Source organism: Notolepis coatsorum, assembly GCF_963971535.1.
Source record: "Notolepis coatsorum genome assembly, chromosome: 3".
Classification (NCBI taxonomy): domain Eukaryota; kingdom Metazoa; phylum Chordata; class Actinopteri; order Aulopiformes; family Paralepididae; genus Notolepis; species Notolepis coatsorum.
The window spans coordinates 133,767,161-133,790,701 of NC_140167.1; the positions used below are offsets into that span (position 1 = coordinate 133,767,161).

A 23,541-nucleotide genomic window follows, 5' to 3' on the forward strand; every position below is an offset into this window, starting at 1 on the left:
ACCTAGCCATTTCGAAAAGGGTGCGCCATTCCCTCTCTGCCACTCCGTTCTGGTGTGGGGGATATGGACGTGACGTCTTGTGTCTTATCTTGTACCTTCTCAACAGTGATTGGAACTCTCTGTTTGTGAACTCGGTTTCGTTGTCGGACCTCGAGCATCCTACGTTACCATAAGGGGCTACGTCTGCCAGGAATTTCTCTGTGGCCTGGAGTGTGTCACTCTTTGCTTTGAGAAAGTAAACAGACACTGCCCCTGTGCACACATCTGTAAAATACTGTACATATCTAAAGCCTCCTATGGACTCGTTGCTTACTGGGCCGGCTAGGTCCGTGTCAACTAATGCAAGTGGTACCCTTACTTTTTCTGTGGGATTTCTGTTTCTCGGTTGAGTAAACTTTCCCGTTTTGCACACTGCACAATTTGTCAGGTCTATGCTTTTCACCTTCAATGTGCATGCCTTCTGTCACTGCTTGCAGTTTCAGTAAATCCTCATAATTACAATGACCCATAATCTCGTGCCATGTCTGAATATCGTGACTGGCCGTCACGCTACACATATCATTATTATCATTACACTTGTCGTTGTCATTACACTCCGTTTGCAGATAATATATTCTCTGGTACATCTTTATGTCAAACCGTGTACCGTCAGGTTCTACAAGAACATTTTTACCTTTATCGAAGAATACCTTGGCACCGCTTGCAGTAGCAGCTATTACAGAGAATAGTCCTTGTGGGAACGATGGTACGTAGAGAGCGTTCTTTAACGTCACCGTACGCCGGTGTCCCCTACGGTCCGTGAGGCATACCTGTGCGTCTCCTCTCTCTTGCGCCAATTCGTAGGTGCGTCTCCCGTCTGCCAGCTCCATGCTGTGCCTCTCCGGGTGGAAAGGTCGTCAAAGTTCTTGAACCGACTCCTGTCGTTGATGACATGGGACGACGCACCTGTGATCAGTCCCCTCCTCTAGGCCCGCTGCAGCTGGGCCGGTCCGGCGATGCACGCCGTCCACGCCCCGAAAGTGCAGTCTTCTTGCCCCGTTATTCTCCGGGCGTCGTCTCGATCAGTCTCACGTCGACCGTCGCCGCCATCGTGTCCGGTGCCGTCATCCTGTCCACAGCAGTCATCTTGTCCGTAGCCGCCATTTTGTCCGTAGCAGCCATTTTGTCCGTGGCCGCCGTCTCGTCCATGGCCGTCATCTCGTCCATGCGTGTATCGCGCGCTCTGGTCGTGTGTCTTCATGCACGCTCTGTCTGTGTGCCCCGTGGATTTGCAGAAGCTACACCAGACAGTCTTTGTGCAGTCGCTTCTCCGATGGCCTTTCTCTCCGCATCGCCAACACGCCAGTTCCACTGTGGTCCTGGTCCTCTCCCTTGGCGTCGCTCGGGCCTTTAGCACCCCCTATCCCGCCTCCGCGGCGGCTGGGTGGGTATCTTCTGAGGCCTCGAAGTTTCTTAACTTGGCCTTGAACTGTCCCAGCGTCATGTTCCGTTGAACCGTGTGTTACCAGGAGTGTGAACGGTTTGTACAGCTCCGGTAGTCCTCTCATCATCATCGCCATCATTAGCCCATCGCTTGGTGCTTCTCCGGCACTCCTCAATGGCGTCGTGCTCTGTTGACGTATTCGGTCACAGTCTCGGTGTGCCCCTTCCTCAGGGCCGTTAGTGCTATGTAGAGGGCCACGACTCGGGGTCTTCCTCGCCCGATGTAATGCTCTCTCAACACCTCCAGGCTTTCTCTGCCTTTGTCTTTAGTGTCACGGAATATGAGCCCCAAGCTGGTGTCGTCGAGCAGTGGCGCTAACTCACAGTACGTGTCTGCATTACGCTGGTCGTCCAGGGCTTGCTTTTCCGCCGTCAGGTCTCCCGTGGGGGCTGCCAGGATCGTCTCCTTCAGTCCTGCACCGTGCATTCCCTCGTAGTCCTCTGCTTTTCCATTGAATGAGGGCCATTTGCCCCTTCCCTTGTTTTCCATCCTCTTCGTTGGTGGTAGGCGTAGCTTTAGCTCTTGTAGGCCTAGCATCTAGCCACACAGTGCTCCCGGCGCTAACCTAGCCTATACTTTTGCTAAGCTTGCTACCCTTATTATTTCGCCCCGGCGTTATCTGGGCCCATAACCTGTTGACAGAATCCGGCTATAGGGCGACAATAGTGTGGTCAAGAGGCATGGTTTCTATCTTTAGCCTTTAACTGGCATGGTTTATTTATTCACATGGCAGAGCAGCAGTTCTAGAGTTCTCCTCTCACTGAGAGACTGGGGGGGAAAGAGAGAGTGGGAGGAGACATCTATATTTATACTCGCCACCTGGTGGTGTTCCTGAGTGGCTCCGCCTAGAGCGCCCTCTAGTGGAAACAGTTATATATGCAGTTAGACAGTTACTAACAATCCTACACAGAACCTCTGACTTCAACAGGGTGGGTGGGTGGGTGGGAGAAAATATATACATATGGTGGGGAGGAGACTGTCTATTAGGAGGGGGTAGGGGGTTGGACATTTACGGTGGCCAGAATTGCAGCCTCCCGTAGGTGCTCTTTAAAAGCGGTTTTGAATGTGGGTAAGGATTCAAAAAATATTCCGGCTGTGGGTAGGGCATTCCACATTGTTGACAAGGACAACAATGGACAAGGTGCCATTCTAACCTACAACATCACAAGTACATGGCGTGTGCTGTGCACAAACCGATTCCACAGAACACCCCAAAATATACTATTTCTTACCTGGTAATGCATCAGGATGTGCATGATGTAGTCGTAGATTTCAGAGAAGACCCTTCCTTCGGGCTTGTAGGGCAGGAGGACAAACTGGATCCCCAGGAGGGGCACAAGGATGAGGGTGGCCCTCACAGCCTTCATGTAGAGGCTGGACTCCGCCTGGTGGGTCACCTTCAGTTTGGTGATGAGCACCCGCACGATGTTGAGCAGGAAGAACAGATTGACCTGGAGGGGAGAGACCTCGTCAGATCAATGTTCCAATCCGATTCCTTACATCTGGACCAGTGGTCTTATTTCTTATGGTAGTTCTGACTGCCAGAGTAAGCACCTTTGGCCAACAGCCTTACTCTGGGTTTTTGGGAAGTGGACAATCTCTGATCTCTCCACACACAAGCACACATGAACACACACACACAACACACATTCTGCACTCTCTCACACACAAACGCACCACGTCACTTTAAGCACATAAGAAAAGGACACTTTAAAGGAAGGAGAAAAAGGGTCACTTTAAGGAAAGAACTTGTTGTGGTTCTTGTATAGAATAGTTAGTATAGCAAGTATAGCAGCATAGGGACATAGAGTAAAACTGTATATTGTATAGCCTTTAATTCGTTTTCATTTTTATTTTATTTACTATTGTATTCTTACACAATCAAAGCGGGCATGGCCACCCGCATTTCACTGTATGCCTTGGTATGTATGTGATAAATAAACCTCTTGAATCTTGAAGAGAAAGCCGTTTGCTGAGATGTTGGACAAATAAAACTCATTGCATAATGGGGGAGTGATTTCATTGTTCTACTATATTTCTGTCGATTAACATCTGATGAATACTTGGTGTGTGTTCATCCCCTATTATTTATCATATATATCTATATCTATATCTTATATAGTTTTTGAAATAGGATTCCTACTCATACTGAGCTTCATACTTTCTAAAAGTGTGTTAACATACTATAAGAACACAAGTTCTGGGGTCAGTTCATTAAGTCCAATCAATTAAAAATGTAAAGAGGAATTCCAGTTCATTGGATGATTTATTCTCAGTTAGCATAGTTGATCTAATGTCATAGCTGAAAACCTTTTCATGTCCATATTAGGTAACCCTTTATAATAACACTCAATTATAAGACCTTTATAAGGTATTTGTAGATAATGAACTAATCATGAACAAACCATTTATATGCATTCGTAAATTATTATTAAATCATTTAACTATATTTGTATAACATTTACAAATTAATTTATACATTATTTATAACTCATTATCAACATTGTTTGTACTTGATTTGTTCATCATTACATAATGTTGTTTAATGTGTAGTAACACATTTGTAGATGCTTTGAAAAATGGATATGAAAAAACGACTATACCCCCCATTTATTTGTTCATGTTCAACAAATGATTTGTAAAACATTCTTAAAAGATCTATAAATCATTTGCAGATGTTATTGTGTGCTCTAATCTAAAGTGAAGACTATTCATCATTAACAAATGTCTAATAGTCTATTATTTGTGGACATTTATGAATACACACAAAGCAATTACCAGACTTGTCTTTTCATGTATTTTTGTGTGAATGAATGAATGAATGAATGAATGAAAACTTAATTTAACAGATTGCAGAATGGGTACAATACAGTACGGCTCAATACACACAATTGTTAAGGGGATGCAGACCAGAGAAAGATGTTTGTCTTGTTTACATCAGGGTCCCCCATTTTCAATTCATAGTGACATTTATGAGATACACAACATACATGACATTTATGGCATAGGGACATACATGACATACAGGTATTTAGTACGGTTACATTTGTGACCTATACGATATTCAAATATACAGTACTCTTACCCATAGATCCTGACAGAGTATATACATATTATGGGGAGGGGATTGTACATTAGGAGGGGGTGGGTGGGTGGTAGAGAAATATACATACGGTGGGGAGAGAATATATACATACGGTGGGGAGGTCAAGGTTATAGCGGGATGGTGTCAAGAGAACAGCCTCTCCCTGAACGTCAGCAAAACAAAGGAGATGATTGTGGACTTTAGTAGGTCGGGGGTCAGGGACTACAGCCCCCTCAGCATCGACGGGGCACCGGTTGAGAGAGTGAACAGTTTTAAGTACCTCGGAGTCCACATATCCGAGGACTTGACATGGACCACACACATTGACAGTGTTGTGAAGAAGGCACTGCAACGCCTCTACTTCCTCAGGCGCCTAAGGAAGTTCCAAGTCAGTCAGAAGATCCTTAAGAAGTTCTACTCATGACCAATAGAGAGCATCCTGACTGGCAATATCACCTCCTGGTTTGGGAATAGCACCGCACAAGACCGTAGCAGACTACAGAGAGTGGCCCGTTCAGCCGAACGCACAATTGGAGGGGGGCTTCCCACTCTCCAGGGCATTTACAAAACAAGCGGTTCATGGGCAAGGCTAAGATAATTATCAAAGACTCGAGCCACCCAAACAACTGCCTCTTTAAACTGCTGCAGTCAGGCAAGCGATACCGGAGTCTCATGGCAAGCACAGAGAGACTCAGAAGAAGCTTATATCCCCAGGCCATCAGGATGCTCAACGAACAATTACAATATGTAACAACCATCAAATGCACTCACAGCTCACAGCACACACATCCACACGCACACACTCACTTTAAACATACAACTCACTGCAGCACCCACTTTAACCACTTTAGAACACCTAAGCACACTTTATATTTATTGGTAAAGAATTTGCACTACAACCCATACCTCATTACACCTTACTGTAAATTGTACCTAAATTGTACCTCATCCTTTGCACTGTATAGTATATTGCATGGTAACTCAGTTACTTCTACTCTACATTGAGCATTGTATATATGTATATACTGAACATTTTTGTCTACGTACTTGACTTCTATTTTATACGTGCTATACTTATTTTATACTTATCTATTTTTGCCTAGCACAGTCTCTGGAGCGTAACAGAAAGAAGCATTTTGTATAAAAGTATTCTGTACTTCTGTATGACAACTAATAAAGAAACTTGAACTTGAGGACTGTACATTTGGAGGGGGTGGGTGGGTGGGAGAGAAATATACATATGGCGGGAGAGAATATATACATACAGTGGGGAGGAGACTGTCTATTAGGAGGGGGTGGGGGTGGGGGGGTTTGGACATTTACGGTGGCCAGTTTCGAATTGCAGCCTCCCATAGGTGCTCTTTAGGAGTGATTTTGAATGTGGGTAGGGATTCACATTCCTTTACAGCTTTGGGTAGGGCGTTCCACATTGATGTGGGATAATTGCGAAAGGTGTTTAGTCCCTTGTTTGAGCCGAATCTGGGTTTAACATGATTTGTTGAGCTTCCTCTGGTGTTGTGGTCATGGTATTCACTGACCTTTGGGAAGTATTTTGACATGTACATGGGTACCTTAGTTGTATAGTGTATCTTGTAGACCAGGCCCATTGCAAGTTGCTGTACTCTGTTGTCTACTCTAAGCCATCCTAGGTTGTCAAAGTGGGCAGGGGTGAGGTGGGTTCTAGGGGTAAGGTCAAGTAGAAGTCTGACCAGTTTGTTTTGTGATGTTTGTAATCTTGTTTTTAGCGCCTTTGAGGTGCTTTGGTACCATGAGGTGCAAGCATAGTCGTAGTACCCTTGAATGAGTGCTCCTGCCAGAGTCTTCAGGGTATTCTTGTTTACCAGAGAGGAGATCCGGTACAAGAATCTAGTTTGTTGGTTGACTTTTTTTTATTACATTGGATGCCATTTTGTCACAGGAAAGATTTGCCTCTAGGATAGAGCCCAGGTAGGTAATTTCATCTTTCCTTGTGACAATATTGTCACCCACTGTAACTCAGAAGCCGTCGGTCTTGCTGAGTTTGTTATTTGAACCGAAGAGAATGGACTCTGTTTTGCCCATGTGTAATGATAGTTTGTTATCAGCGAGCCATATGCAGATTTTGCCTAGTTCCGAGCTGAGGGTTTTTTCAACCTGCAACTTGTTCTTGTCAGAGACCAGCAGGGCTGAGTCGTCCGCAAACAGGAACAAGTTGCAGTCACAAGCTGACGACATGTCATTTGCATAAATTAGGAACAGTAGCGGTCCTAGTATGCTTCCTTGTGGAACACCACAGCTCACTGTGAGGGGGGGGATAGAGTACCGTTTACCTCCACCATCTGTTCTCTCCCCTCCAGGTAGGATTGCATCCAGCTCACTGATAAACTATCAAACTAATTGCTTTTAGCTTGTCAATCAGACGTAGACATGCTTAATGTGGTGGGTGCTAACGTTACATTTGAATTATGTGTTTGTTCCTAATGTGTGCTCTGTATATTGCGGTATGTGATGATGACATGAGGGTAATAATTCTTTGTATTTTCAGGCTGTATTGGCGCCTATACAGCCTGAAAATACAAATAATTATTACCCTCATGTAGCATACACGTCGGCCCACATACTACATACATATTATACTGAGCGCACATTAGCCAGCCAGCAACTGCATTCACAGGAATGAGGAAAGGTCCAACCACATCAAGTACGTCTACACAAAATATAGGACAATAAGTTGTAGGTCGGAGATGATGGAATAGATTTACCAACAAAAAAGGTGTTTAGCCTGCTCATACCTTAAAAGCGTGGGGCAGCACAAAATAATCCCTTGGCTCTGCTAATGTGCTAACTAACTGTATTAGACATTTGTTAATTATGAATAGTCTTCACTTTAGATTAGGGCACACAATAACATCTGAAAATGATTGATAGATATTTTAAGAATGTTTTACAATGGCTTCCGGTTTCAGCTCAGGTCGGATGGCTGCTTGATTTTTTCGAGCTCAGCGACCACTTCACATTATGAATTATAATGACGTAAATTTCACACCATACGCTTATAGCGCACATCGTAAGGATGACCAAACAAATATCGAACCTGACAGGAACGTTAAATGAGGCAGACAGAGTTTTTATCAGAACTATATTCCTCGAGGAACTTGAAGCTAGCACGCTGAAGCTAACTAACAGATTGGACTCATTCCAAGCAGAGCTAGCAAACGTGACCACGCGGCTCTCGGGAATGGAAGAGGAGGTGACCATGGTCAAGAATAATTTTGAGTCCAACTCCACCGATATCTCAGCTATTACAGACAAGATGTTTATGAACAAAAGGTGGCCGGCCTAGAGGACCGAAATAGGAGGTGCAATATCCGAGTATACGGCTTGCCCGAAAGCGTTGAGGGTGATGCGCCGATTCAATATCTGGAACGGATGATTCCCAAGTGGTTCCCGTCCATCGCCCCTCCGGATATTGAGCGTGCCCACAGAATTTTCAGAAAAGGTCCCCCGGGGAAGGGTGAACGTCCCCGCACATTCATATTCTGCTGCCTGCGTTTCACTGCACGCCAGACTCTTCTGCCAGGAAACATCCTCCAACCATGGATAACCATCCACTCAGATTCGCCGCGGACTTAGCGATTACACCGCCAAACGCCGCAGCGCCTACTCTCAGGCTATGGACTATGCCTGTGAAAAGGGCATAGTAGTTTTCCTACTCTATCCAGCCACCTTGAAAGTCAAGATGGGCCAAGGTGTTGTTACATGCAATCGTCTCTTCACCTGGCCGACTGAGGCGCTACACTTCCTACGGAGCAGCATGGTATCCTCCCTGGCCGAGGGGGACGGACCCCCCTCGGCGGAGCCGGCTGCGGGAATCGGGGTGTAACAGGCCTGGTCCTGGATGGCCTTCCCGGCCGAGGGGGATGGACCCTCCTCGGCAGAGCTGTCTACGTGAATCAGGGTATAACGGGCCCTGAGCCTGTTGAAGCTAAGTACAAGGCGTGCTTGTTATATCTCCGCTGTATTATCTCAACAACGGGTATACATATTGACTTTATTCAAGTTTCACTCAGACGTGATGTGTTTAACACTTTGAGTGCCAGCAACGAGAATTCTCGTTAGTTCATGCCAACCGTTGAGTGCCAACCGACGAGAAATCTCGTTTTTAATTGTTATTTTTTTTTATTATCGATTTCCATAAATTTTTCATCAATCTAGCTTCCCGTTACCAGTGGGGATCTGTCTGAGCTTGAACAGGGAAAATACCGCCCCCTATCGTCTCTCCGGATGGTATTGCACCCCATTGGATTGGACTGAATGAAATGGATGGGGAAAAAAGAGTCCGGATTCCACATTTTACTTGTCAGGCATGTAATCCGAGCCTATTGCAGTCATCGCCCACCATCAGAACAGCGTGGAATATGTCTTTCGACATATTGACCCAGCGTTGGATCAATAAACACGATCGATATTTGGAATGGCGATCAGGAATTGGAATAATCTTTTGAGAACATCTGATCTGAGGTAAGGAATCTTTTTTACCAGTCTTGGGATAATAAGAGCTGTTTTCACCTATCAACGTGTCCCATATGTGTGTGTGTGGCTGTGAGTGTGTGTGTGCTGATCAGGAAATAAGATAATCGATTTTTCAGCCCGCTTCTATAGCACATACTATCGATAATCTAGCGTTTATTTGAAAACTATTCATAAATAGGCCGAAAAATTACAACATGTTTTGTGTATTACAGTAAAGCGCGATTCCTGCAGAATATTTTCTGAAAGTTTAAAAAAACTAGCGTTTTTCAAAATGGTATAAAACGGAAATGAACCAATTAAAAAACTATCTGTTTCAACAATGTTGACTGCAAACAAGTCATTGATAAGCGACGCCCGTATTAGACACATAGCCATAATTTAAGATATAGTTTATGCGTTCACAAATAGGGAGGAAACTTCTCTTTCTTTTTTTTTACCTACTTTCTATAGAAGCAGCTCGGAGGTGTGCTGTTTCAAAGGATGCCATCTAAGAATGAAGTGAGCGGTTGTTATTGGATTGATTGATTGAACATTTTATTAATGTCCGCCTTGTGCTTCGAAGTGGTTATGCTTTGGCCCTCTTTCGAACTGGGTTATGCTTAGAGTTTGGAATCAGGGCTGGTGGTCTATCGCCCTGCTCTAAAGATAAACTCTAAGCATAACCCACTTCGAAAGAGGGCCAAAGCATAACCACTTCGAAGCAATAGGTTGCTTCAAAGCATGCCGTCTAACAGTGAAGTGAGCGGTTGTTATTGGTTTGATTGATTGATTGAACATTTTATTAACAGTGAAATGAGAGTGTCCTTTTGAAGGAGAGGGAGGTTCTATAACGAATGGCATTTAACAACACACTTTGCACAATTTATATTTTGTTTCACAATGAGTCATGACCAACCAATTACATAATCCAACATTGTGTAAGCAACTAACACATTCCAAGTTTCAAGTTCAAGTTTCTTTAATAGTTGTCATACAGAAGTACAGAATACTTTTATACAAAATCAGGGATGCTCGATATTGGCTTTTTTACCGATACCGATATACCGATATTGTCCAACTCTTAATTTCCGATACCGATATCAACCGATATCACATTTTAATGCCGATATCGGCCGATAATATCGGTAGGCCGATAATATCGGACATCATTTCTATAGAAATGTAAAAAAAAAAATTTAATTTTTTTTGAAAACCGATACCGATATTTTCCGATATCACATTTTAATGCCGATATCGGCCGATAATATCGGTAGGCCGATAATATCGGACATCCCTATACAAAATGCTTCTTTCTACCCAGGGTTTTCGGTTTGGGTAAACTCTAATTGTGGTAGTGGGGATTGTTTCTTCCACCAATGTATGAACAAAGTCCAGCACTGTCTCCGTGTAGTCATTAATGTTATCTGTGTTATCGCGGAACACACCCCAGTCTGTACATTCAAGTGCAGCTTGGAGTGCGCCCTCTGATTCCACAGACCATTTCTGCACCTCTCGCGAGACTACCGGCGCGCACTTGAGTCTTTGTTTATACTCCGGAGAAAGAAAGATGGCCGCATGATCAGACTTGCCGAAGCAGGTCGCAGAATGAGCCTTGTATCCACACTTGAATTGCAAGTAACAGTGGTCTAAAATGTTACCGCCTCTGGTGTTACAAGTCACATGCTGGTATAAGTCCGGCAATACTTTTCTCAGATTGGCGCTATTGAAATCGCCCACAACCACAATGGCAGCGTCAATATTCGCTGCTTGGATTCTAATTACCTCATCATGAAGCAGGGACAGCGCATCGCCTGTGTTAGCTTGTGGGGGAATATACACTCCGACCAAGATGATCAACCTTAACTCTCTCGGTAGAAAGAAAGGCAGACACTTGATGGATATATATTCCAGGTTGGGGGAGCAGTGGTTCGAAAGCTCCTTCACGTTGGCTGGATCGCTCCAATTGTTGTTCAACATGAAGGCTATTCCACCTCCCCGCTGCTTGCCGGATTCTGCTGTACGATCCTTGCGGTGGATGAAAAAGTGATCGGCCGGTTGGATAGCGTGGTCTGGGACGTCCGGCGTCAACCACGTCTCGATGAAGCAGAGAACATTACAATCTCTAACGACTATTTGGAGTTGAATCCTTGCTCTGATGTCGTCCAGTTTATTGTCTATTGATTGTACATTGGCTAGCAATATACTGGGTAGTGGCGTTCGGTGTCACCTGGTTCGCAGTCTGTTTCGGACACCGGCTCTTTTTCCTCGTCACCTGGATCCTTTGTTGAGGTCGAGGTCTTGTCCGATTGTCCTCAAGATCTTGGCGGGCCACTGTTGTTGTTCGGCGAGCTGATCTAGAGAGTAATCCAGTTGGTAAGTTTCCCGTAATCCAATGTCTATGCGTGACTGACGGTCATACACATTAAATGCACCTACAGTTGGTACCAACACAACTCAAAACTATAAATATTAACAAAAGTAAGCACAGTCTCGACAGAGCGCACGGATAGGCAGCCGGTCTTAGCAGCGCCATCTTTGTTGAATCGTTTTTGAATGAGTCATTATGACGCTATCAATACATTCATTCATAAAGATTATTGTCCGCCATCTTGGTTTCATTCCTAAAACCACGAACGGCGGAGTGATTGTAATTCGGTTGTGGGCAAGTTCTGGGATCACGTGGAGTGTGTTATGTGAAATAACAACGTCTAACTTGACTGTTTCAGCCAATCAGAATCAAGAAATGTGCATGCCATTGTATAATTGAACTCTAACTCTGCATAGATTTCTTCGCACAGATTTCGAATGCGTATTGACTTTTTTCAAGTTTCACTCAGACAAACTGTGTTTTAACATATCTGCCGGCCGAGGGGGATGGACCCCTCTCGGCAGAGCTGTCTACGCGAATCAAGGTATAACAGGCCCTGAGCCTCATTAAGCTAAGTTCAAGACGTGCTGGTTATCCAACTCTCCTAGCTAACACTACCGTTACCACGCGCCTACCATACATTTTTGGTTCAATAGAGCGGTAATGCTCAAGGTTTATCTCAGCTGTGTTATCTCATCGATGTGTTTGCATATTGCCTTTTTTCAAGTTTAACTCAGGCGAGCGAAGTGGGTTCCTTTTTCTAGATTGTTATAATATACCTTACAACATTTTTGGTATGGTTAAGTTACGTATTGTTGTTGTGGTTGTTATGCTCAGTCATAGTGGCCAACTATCTGAAGGGGGGAGGGGGGTGGGAATGGGGGGGTGCGTTGCTTTTTGTTTTTCTTTTCATTCGACTCGCTCTATTTTATTTTTGTTTTCACGCTCATGCTTGGAACTCAATAGGACCTTAACGAGTGGATATGCATCTGTTATAGTGCTCTACTCGAAACGAATTACATTCAGTCATACTGCAGCCTTTTTAGACTATGGCTAATTTAAATATCTTGAACTGGAATACAGGGGGTCTTAATTTTCCACATAAACGCACAAGTGTACTAACGTTGCTAAGAAGGAAGGAGGTGGACCTTGCTTTACTGAGTGAAACGCACCTTTTAATGGCTGATAATGCAAGACTGGCTAAATTAATTAATAGATTTAATCATAACATAAGTTCTTCTTCTTTTGGCACTAAGTCCCGTGGGGTAGCCATGCACAATAGAGAGCATCCTGACTGGCAATATCACCTCCTGGTTTGGGAATAGCACCGCACAACACCGTAGCAGACTACATAGAGTGGCCCGCTCAGCCGGACGCACAATTGGAGGGGGGCTTCCCACCCTCCAGGGCATTTACAACAAGCGGTGCATGGGCAAGGCTAAGAGAATTATCAAAGACTCAAGCCACCCAAACAACTGCCTCTTTGAACTGCTGCGGTCAGGCAAGCAATACCGGAGTCTCATGGTAAGCACAGAGAGACTCAGAAGAAGCTTCTATCCCCAGGCCATCAGGATGCTCAACAAACAATAACACTATGTAACAACCATCAAATGCACTCACAGCACACACATCCACACGCACACACTCACTTTAAACATACAACTCACTGCAGCACCCACTTTAACCACTTTAGTACACCTAAGCACACTTTATATTTATAGGTAAAGAATTTGCACTACAACCCATACCTCATTACACCTTACTGTAAATTATATTGTACCTAAATTGTACCTCATCCCACTTCTGCTTTGCACTGTATAGTATATTGTATGGTAACTCAGTTACTTCTACTCTACATAGAGCATTGTATATATGTATATACTGAACATTTTGGTCTACGTACTTGACTTCTATTTTGCTGCTATACTTATTTTATTATCTATTTTTGCCTAGCATAGTCTCTGGAGCGAAACAGAAAGAAGCATTTTGTATAAAAGTATTCTGTACTTCTGTATGACAACTAATAAAGAAACTTCAACTTGAAACTTGAAACTAATAGTGAAGCGAAATTTGAATATTAAACTGTTAGATGTGTGGTCTGATGCAGATGGTCGAATTACTATTGCTAAAATGGAATACTCTAACCAAAAAATTGCTCTGGTCTCTGCATACGCCCCTAATTTGTATGACGCTAACTTTTATGCTGTACTCACTGCAGCTATGTTGAAACTACCCGATTACTCATTTATAGTGGGAGCTGATTTGAATGCAAATCGCACTGAAACTTTTGATCAGAAACAAGCTTCCACTGTCCTACAGGCCTGGTCCAGGGACACAGGGGTAATTGATATGTGGCGTTCGCTCAACCCATCCGCGAGAGATTACTCTTTTTTCTCCTCGAGACATAAGAACTTTTCCAGAATTGATTATCTTTTCTCTTCCCTGCGTCTCTTCGATAGCTTTGATGTTGACTTAATGCCCATTGCACTGTCAGACCACAAAGGTATCCTTCTCAAGGGTTCTCTCAGTAAAATAACGTCCTGCGCCCCTAGATGGCGCTTTAACTCAACGCTGCTGAAAAACGGCCCAGTTTAACTTGCAATTTAAAGAGAAGCTCACTGAATTCCTGCAGTTTAATGCTGGCTCGGTACAGGACCCCAGAATTCTATGGGATACGGTTAAGGGTTTTATTAGAAGTAACACTACTCTTTGCATCCAATCTCCGCAAGGGATGTCTCTCCAAGTTGGTGGAATTGGAAAAGCTTCATGCCACGTTGATGTCCTCTATGCAGCACAACTACTCTAGCCGACTGGAGCTTCAAATTAAGGTGGTGAAAAAAGAGATTAACTCCATTTTAAGACAGCAGTCTGAATTTCAAATGCACAGAACAAGACAGCACTACTACTTTCACGGCACCAGGCCTAGCCACCTACTAGCTATGAAGATACGGGCCAGTGAACAATTTGCTGATATCCCTTCCATTAAGAACCAACAAGAACCACCAACCCCAAAAAAATTAAAGATACATTTAGCTCTTTTTATTCTAACCTGTACAAGTCAGAAGTGGTCTTTGATCATACTAAGCTGGAGGACTTTCTTAACCAAATCAACTTACCACAGGTATCAGAAGATGACGCTAAACGGTTAGCTGCACCTATCACACTAGATGAGCTTAGGGAGGCGATTGCTGATATGCAACGGGGCAAGGCTCCTGGTTGGGACGGCATTCCACCGGAACTCTATCTTGCTTTCTGGGATGTACTCTGTCCCTTATTACTTTCAATGATCTTACACTCAGTCGAAGAGGGCAATTTTTCCAGAGATGTCAATATGGCGCTTATATCCGTTTTACTCAAGAAAAATAAGGACCCCACCGAATGTGGCAGCTATAGGCCCTTAAGTCTCCTCGGAGCCGATCTCAAGCTATATGCCAAGGTTCTAGCCATCCGACTTCAAAAAGCATATGACATCTCTAGTTCACCCTGATCAAACTGGCTTTATAAGAGGCCGCCTGGTTACTGACAATATCAGACGGTTACTGCATGTGATTGACGCCAGCAAGGATGTCGCAGTCCCTACAGCTGTCATGTCCTTGGACGCAATGAAGGCCTTTGACAGATTGGAGTGGTCTTATTTGTGGGCAGTTCTTAGAAGGGTGGGGTTAGGTGAGGGGTTCATTCATATGATCAAAGTTCTCTACACAGGGCCTTCAGCCATGATCTTAACAGGGAAGTTCTGCTCGCCACTCTTCTGTCTCGCGCTCTTCTAGACAGGGTTGTCGTCTTAGTCCCGGACTTTTCGCCTTATCCCTCGGACCTCTAGCTCAATACATAAGACAATCCCAGATTATATCCCCTGTTTCAATTCAGGGCACACATCACCATATCATCTTATACGCAGATGATGTACTCCTCCTGTTGGTTATTGGCAAAAATTGCACTCTGCCTCATATAAATTCGTCTGGAACAACAAACGCCCGCGCTTAAAGAGATCCACTGCCCAGAGGAGTAAACTTGATGGGGGTTTAGCATTTCCAGACTTCAAATATTACTTTCAAGCTTTTTCTTTGAGAACATTGATCACCTGGTTTGATTCTCAAGCAGCCGTATCCTGGTGACCATTGGAGGAGAAGATAGTATCCCCACATAGACTTCAGGATATAGTGTATACCAACATATCAATTAAGCAATGCAATTCATGATTTGGCCCTCTTATCGTTATCACACATGTGATCCAGACTTGGTGGGACACCCAGAAATTGTGTACTAACCGTCATCGGTGGCATACGCATTCCCCTCTATTTAATAACAATCTACTCCTTATTGGACAACAGCCTATTAAGTTCCCTAGATGGGAAAAGAAAGGCATCCACACGTTGGGGGATATCTTCGATAACTCTGGTCTCCGCTCTTTCCAGGATCTATCCAACGGGTATGATCTCCCCGGAACTTCCTTTTTCTTTTATTTACAAATAAGGGCAGCTCTGAAGGCTCATGGCGTTCCATGGGACGCTCCACTAGAACGTCACCAATTTCACCAATTATTTTATGACAAGGAGACATCGAGAGGCTTCATTTCTGACTTTTATCGCCATTTACTTATGTCCTCGTATAAGGACCTCCCCCTGGATACGATTTGGAGGAAGGATGTCCCGGAGTTGGATGTAGATTTTGATTGGGATACAGTCTGGGAGAATGTCCGGCTATCCTCACGCAACCCAAATCACCAACAGATTCATCTAAATCTGACCCCTAGACGATTGAATCTAATGGGTCTCAGACCTGACTCTCGATGTACCTTATGTCCAAACGGTGCCACTGGTACATTTATGCATATGTACTGGGAATGTCCTCCTGTTTTCTGGGAAAATGTTACCTCTCAGCTCTCAGATATTTTCTCTCTGACCATACGTGTCTCCTTCTGTATTGCTGTTGAATGACGTTTCTCAATTGCCGACCTCTACACATGTGAAAAGACTGATTCTAGCCGGCCTCACAGCTACCAAAAAATGTATTGCCTCACGATGGATACACCCAGACAAACTATGCCTGAAGGTATGGATTCTCACTTATCTTGATGTGATCTATATGGAGATATCCACTGCACGTGTTATAGGGGTTAATGAGTCTAATATCGCAATCTGGTTGGCAGCTGTTGCGAAGCTAAAAGAGCGCATATAACTCTCAATTACTGAATAATATAACTCACATTGAGGTCCTGGGGTGAGTGGGGGGGGGAGAGCCAGCGAGTGCCCATGTCCACTTGTTTTTCTTTTTGTTTTGTGTTTTTTGTGTATTTGATTATGTGCATGTGAGCCGGACCATCAAGACCTCCCGATTTTACAGTTTGCAGCTTTGTAATCTCTAATCTGCCTTGTTGCTGTGCGGATGGGTTTTTGGGCCCATTTGGCTGTGGGTCTGGTGGTCGTGGGCTCAGACTGGGGGGCGAGGTTCGGGGTCTCGGCGAGTCGAGGTGTTAAAGAGGCATGCTTTGGCTCGCTGGGTCGCCGGACTCGGGGTCCTCCGGGGTTTGGGTTCATGGCTGCCGGGTCTGGAGATGGAGGGGGCTCAAGAGGCTCACTATATAGTAGGGCTGACCCCTATTAGTAGACTAATTGGTCAAAAGGAGCCGTAGTCGACTGCCAACCTCTTAGTCGAAATATATATATATTTTTTTATATAAAAAAAAATATATATATATATATATATATATATATATTTTTTTTTTTATCATTCTTTCCAAAAGAAAAGAGGCCTAGAAGCATGGCTAACGCTAGTGACACGCATACCAGAGGCTAACTGCCTACAAAAACAGGCACAGAGGCACTGAAAGAGGATTTCACCCATCTAATGAACACACTAGACTAGACAAATATCAAGATGTATCCATCAGTGGACCAATTGCATGCTTTTGCAGAGGACAAGAAGCCTTCAGTCGACTCCTTCAGACATTAAGCACCCCCCACAGCCCAAATGGAATGATAAAAAAAAAATACTAATAGTCGACTAACGGCACATTTTTGCCAATCATAGTAGACTATCCAAATCCTTAGTCGGGGACAGCCCTACTATATAGTAATTTTATTTTTCCTGTTCCTTTACTTGGTATATTAAATTGTATTATGTCTATTCTCTTCCTTTTTATTTCATTGAATTATTAGGTGGCTTGTCAGTATGTTTTTTTTTTTATTGTATTTTTATTATTATTGTTGCTGTGTCTGTCCGGTGTTGTTTTGTTTGTTATTGTGGTGACTGTAATGTGCTGTGTTTTGTTTAATGTAAAAAAGGAAAATAAAAAAGATTTGATAAAAAAAGAAGAAGAATGTTTTACAAATCATTTGTTGAACATAAACAAATAAATGGAGGTAGGCTATAGTAATTTGTTCATATCCATTTTTATCTACAAATGTGTTACTACACATTAAATAACATTATTTAATGATTAACAAATCAAGTACAAACAATGTTGATAATGAGTTATAAATAATGTATAACTAATTTGTAAATGTTATATAAATATAGTTATAAATTATTTAATAATAATTTAAGAATTTATATAAATGGTTTGTTCATGATTAGTTCATTATCTACAAATACCTTATAGAGGTCTTATAACTGAGTGTTATTATAAAGTGTTACAGAATATTATTATTATTTTATTTTAATACATCTAGAACTAGCTGCTATCTAACTACTAGAACTAAGACATTAAATCTGCTATCCTTAAGTCAAGCAGAGTTAAGTAATTTCTGTAAATAGAAATTCACTTTTAGTCACTTGCACACAGAGGTACGGTTTCGAGAGAATACATTGTCATCCTACAGGGAAACTAGACTGAGCAGATTCCTGTGAAGCACGTCCGATCGTGTTGATTACTGTACATGGATTCCTAGAATGCTGCAGGAGTCTGGGGACCAGCGGTTGCGTCGGCAAAGGAGTGACCAGTTTCCCTGCATCACGCTCGGCATGACGTGTGATATCCTGCTGCCACACCAGCTTGTTTACGTCCCGCAGGAAAAAGAATAGCAGCTTATCTTTCACCATCCACAAGTTAGTCAATACATTCTGGACTGGAACGGGTGAAGTCGTTTGCTTCCGTAAATAGATTATTCTGGTTATTTACTTCGCTGGAATTACTGGAGGTACATCTTTGTTTGAGAAAACATCCATCTGTCTGTACCCATCCATGTATGACAAAGCAAACGTATGTACTCGAGGGATACACCAAGAATTGTACAGAATTGTACCTAACAATAAATACTGATGTGAAGAAGAGCCATGTGTAATGTTTTTCTGCATTAATCTTTGTGACACAAAAACACATTTCTCATGAAAAAAGAAAACCGTACATCTCAATTGAGTTCCTCAGACGAAGAACCATAAGTCTGTTTGACGAGGAAGAATGTTTTCAAACGTTATTAGAGTATTGTGTTCGTTCATAGTTCAAGACAGCAGAGGTCAAGTCAAGTCAAGAGTTTTATTTGTCACGCCATACAAGTATACAATGAAATGCGGGGGGTATTGTATTATGCAACGATGTGCATAATACAATAGTAATATATAATAAGAATCCAATAGAATGACATTGTGCAATAAAACAAGTAAACAAAGTAGGGCATATCGGTATATGTACATGAGTTATTTACAGAGCATGGTAGGACATGCTAGGTCCTGTGGTAGAGCAATACGGATGAGGCACTGGGTCTTTATGTACACTGTTATACAACGCTATATTATACAGGTTCAGTACTTTCTGGTGATATGTCACATTCACACGCTAAGTGATTTGTATTTACTTTACAACTGCAAATACTGTCCACGGGTTCAAACTTACAGTATATGGTTCTTCAGGGCAATGGTTCAATTGTTTTTGCCAATGACTCCAAACTAATGGTCTAAGTCGATACTGTGTAATAATAATATAATTGTTAGACTAGAAGTCTTTATTTGTCATGCAGTTTTAACACACACGCGAGATGGGCGACCCACAGGAACACACACACACACATGCACTGAATCGCAGATGAAATGTCTCTCTGCACTTTTCCCATCCCGTTGTCCTTCCCCCCATGGGCAGCCAGGAGCAGATAGGGCGTCAACGTGAGCCGCCCCGGGGACCAATCCAAGTGCTCCTGTCCGTCTTCGTCAAGGACGCCACAGTGTTAGCGATCTGTTGTGCATGTTTTTCCATTGGGTTTATCTTATCGGGGGGGAAACCCTTGCGAGCACGGGGAGAACATGCAAACTCCACACAGAAAGGCCTGGGAGATACCCCACCTGAGTACCTGGCATCATGGAAACCTGGTCCCCAAGGGGGAATCGAACCCTGGACCTTCTTGCTGTGAGGCGACAGTGTTAACCACCGTGCCGTAGTGAAAGCGATCAATCGACCGTAACATCCCATAATCATCGTCTAGGACTCAGAATCAGTATTGGTCGTAAAACAATAGATAAATAAAATTAAAAAAGAGATATCAGTGAATCCCTGTATTCTACACTTTAAGAAGAAGAGCATAACAAGATGTGCTCAGCCTCAGCGGTGCAGCGAGCTACACTGGGGAGAAAAAAGACATCTACAAAAGAAGGCTACTTGCTTACCAAGAGAGCAGCACAGATGGGGCCGTGGATGATGTAGAGTAGTGATGTGTTGGAGCTGATCCAGCAACTAGAACGGAGACAGGAGAGCCAGGGTTATATATAATACTATGGATGTGGGCTCTGACGCCTGACTTTAAGCTGTGGATTTACAGGAACAGCTTAGGGGGGAAATTGACTAGAAGCTGTAGGTACTGTGGGTTCCAGTGGCTTGTTTGGAAGTGAGTGAGGTGTTCAAAATGGCAGAGGACATAATTGAAACAGTTTCCATTTATTCTTTTTTTTTTTCATGTCATACCCTAGACCAGTGGTCACCAACCTTTTTAAGCCCAAGATCACTTTTTTTTTTTTTTGGTGAAGGCAATATCTACCTATTGAAGCGTTGAGAGAAAAAGACAGCCAAGATTGTACTTTAAACTAAATGACTTTTATTTGCCTGTATTCTAATTACATGCAATGCTTTGGTCCAACATTAAAACGTCAAAGTAGAACTATTATGTACTTTCTCAGTCAGTGCTAAGTGCAGTCATCTTATGCAGCATCACTTTTCACATCAAAACAAAAGTAGAACTGTAATGTGGACTTTCTCATATTATTAACATTGACAAACATATTTACAATTAGCATTTTATAAAGTAGAACTGTAATGTGTACTTTCTCAGTCAGTGCTAAGTGCAGTCAGTGCTAAGTGCAGCATCACTTTTCACATCAGAACAAAAGTAGAACTGTAATGTGGACTCTCATATTATTAACATTGACAAACATATTTACAATTAGCATTTTATAAAGTAGAACTGTAATGTGTACTTTCTCAGTCAGTGCTAAGTGCAGCATCACTTTTCACATCAAAACAAAAGTAGAACTGTAATGTGTACTTTCTCAGTCAGTGCTAAGTGCAGTCAGTGCTAAGTGCAGTCAGTGCTAAGTGCAGTATCATTTTCACATCAAAACAAAAGTAGAACTGTAATGTGGACTCTCAGGGTAAGATCTAAAAAAAAAAAAAAAAAATTTTTTTTTTTTTTTTTTTTCATGGAAAGATCTACAGGGACAGTCTCAAAGATCGACCAGTCGATCAAGATCGACGGGTTGGTGACCACTGCCCTAGACATTTGTATAATCCATTTATCATCTTAAAAACTGTTAAATGTGTTATTGTTGAGCTCCGAGTGCATACTTGTCATTGTAGTAGTAACTTCGGGCAATGGCGTGTATGGAGGCTGGAATGAGAGGGAATCCTGTAAAAGGAGAAGAAATATACATTAATAAATCATATGTTCGTGCACCGGGAGTCACGATTATTGAAACAACCGATGTTAACGGCTGTCCTCATGGCTTACCCCATCCTAGCAGATAGTACCACATTAAGTGCTGCTTCTCTGCAAACACGGCCACCACTATGAGGGTATGCAGGTATATACCCTCACATAACATCCAAAAGTAGTTGCAGCCAAACAAATACAGATGGATGAACTGAGACACCTTGCAGCTAGTCTGTAAAAGAAAACACAAGGACACAAGACGTACAATTTAGGACTTCTGCTATGGTTTTTAGTTCACCAGATATATCAGGAAATATAAAGTGAGTGAGTGAGTGAGTGAGTGAGTGAGTGAGTGAGTGAGTGAGTGAGTGAGTGAGTGAGTGTGCTCTGTATCTTTCCAGTTGCTCAACATTGAGATCATGATCCAAGATAATGGCATTTCCATAAGGAATCTTACTCGCAGGCACATCATCAGTGTGCAGTGTGTGTGAATGGGAAGGTCTTTAAATAGACAAATCAGTGAGACTACCAAGCGTCAGCAAAGCTTTGCCCATTAACTTTATTCAACATAAATACATCACCACCTGTTTTCGAGGTGGTTATAGGCAGGAAACATTGAGACTAATGTTAAAAGTTGAATGAATGCGTTGAAAGAAATTCATTGCGAATAGTGAAATGTTTATCCAAACCTCAGTCCAGCACAAAAATAATTAAATATGTGACTAGTTTCGTCCTAATAACTACTTCATTAAAGCACTCACTGGGTTGGCTTGCACTAGCTCCTGGTTGTTAGCCACAGCTGACAACCAGATGATGGTGATCACAGAGTTTAGGACGAAGGAGAAGAAGAGGTTCTTGTGGAGGGTAATCCTTTGACAACTTAAGCTTCTACAAGAGAGAGAACAAGATATTTTAAAGTAGTGCCATGAGAAAAGAAAAAAAAAAACAGGAAATTGATCTGTCTAGGTCTAAAATTATGTTTAAAATCTTGTTTGGGTTACAAAAGATGTTTCAGATCAGTTCAACATAATGTTTTATTTTTTTACATCAGTGTACAACTCGTTTCCTATTCTGTGTGAACAGAAAATGCAGTTTATTTAGCTAATGATATGATAATTCATTCTGTATTTCTCATTTCTTTCTTTACTGATTACTTAGGTTGGATAGGACAAACGTCTGGTGTCGTGAGTATTTCAAAGAAAGAAGAAAAGAAAATCTTGAATTGATCAAATGGAAATAGAATTGACCATATTCACACAGTGGCCATTTTGCTCTTATGTCATGATCAGGTTGGGATTCCTTTCCACCCTGTTCCCCTATGGTCAATTCTGTTTCCCAGTTCTTGGATTGGTTTTATTGACGTACTTGAAATGGAAGAATATTCCCAGAGAGACGAAGAGGGAGGTCAGCGACAGGCCGTGGCCTATGAGGGCCAAGTAGAAGAGATTCATCGCAGTCTAGAAGAAAACAAGAGAGAGGAAGCAGTTCATTGAACTGATGACTGTTTAAACACTTTACGATAGTACTAAATAGCTTGTTAATTCATTAATTTAATCTATATTTGGCTTTGATAGGGCAATCCCATCAAAACCTGAGGCCATATGCATTATTTGAATCAAATGCTTGACAGATTTTAGTTTCAGGAAACATGTAGCCTACTCTGAAATCTATACTTTGAAACCCGGGCATACAGACTTTGACATTTTAGGGTACACTTAACAAATCAAAGGGCATATGAAACAAGGTGGCACAGTTTAATCATTTGTGGGCATGGTTTATAAACCATGGGGGGGGGGTTAGGAAAATTCTAATTGCAGCAGCTTTGTGTTGCAGTGTAGCTTATTCAATTTGGTAGGGCACAGCTAAATGGGTGGAATGGCGCAGCTGGGGTTGTGTCAAAACAGATACGCTCACGCCAGATGGCATAAAATCACGTCTCAGACCACATCTAAGCACAGACGGTGGTCATCTGAGCTATTTTCCTGACAGTAGTTGGCGAGAGCACGAGGGTCCAAACTCCAACCAGCCATTATTATTGATGTTACACTCTGCATTTCATCCCACTTTGAAGTAAATCCCTCAGTTGAATGGACCCTTCTAATCACAACAAGCTTATGTAAGCTTTTTACTTGCTTATTGAATTCATGTGTGCAAATGCAGTCCATTTAGTTACCATGTGTGGATCAGAATCAAATCGATACGCATTATTATTACACATGGAAAATATCACGGTGACCCACATTCCACAACAGTTATTCAA

At 42.6% G+C, this 23,541-nt stretch overlaps 1 protein-coding gene across 3 annotated transcripts in view; it reads right to left on the minus strand.

The window, feature by feature from the left end:
- The window catches only part of calcrla (calcitonin receptor-like a), a 272,188-nt gene that overhangs the window by 13,931 nt on the left and 234,716 nt on the right, over positions 1–23,541 (minus strand). For all 3 annotated transcript variants that reach the window (XM_084309817.1, XM_084309818.1, XM_084309816.1), the window contains 6 exons: positions 22,647–22,738; positions 22,043–22,169; positions 21,360–21,513; positions 21,197–21,257; positions 20,026–20,092; positions 2,716–2,934 (listed from right to left, as the gene is read on the minus strand). In XM_084309817.1, coding sequence (XP_084165943.1) covers positions 2,716–2,934; positions 20,026–20,092; positions 21,197–21,257; positions 21,360–21,513; positions 22,043–22,169; positions 22,647–22,738 — 720 coding nt within the window. The remainder of the gene's footprint in view (positions 1–2,715; positions 2,935–20,025; positions 20,093–21,196; positions 21,258–21,359; positions 21,514–22,042; positions 22,170–22,646; positions 22,739–23,541) is intronic.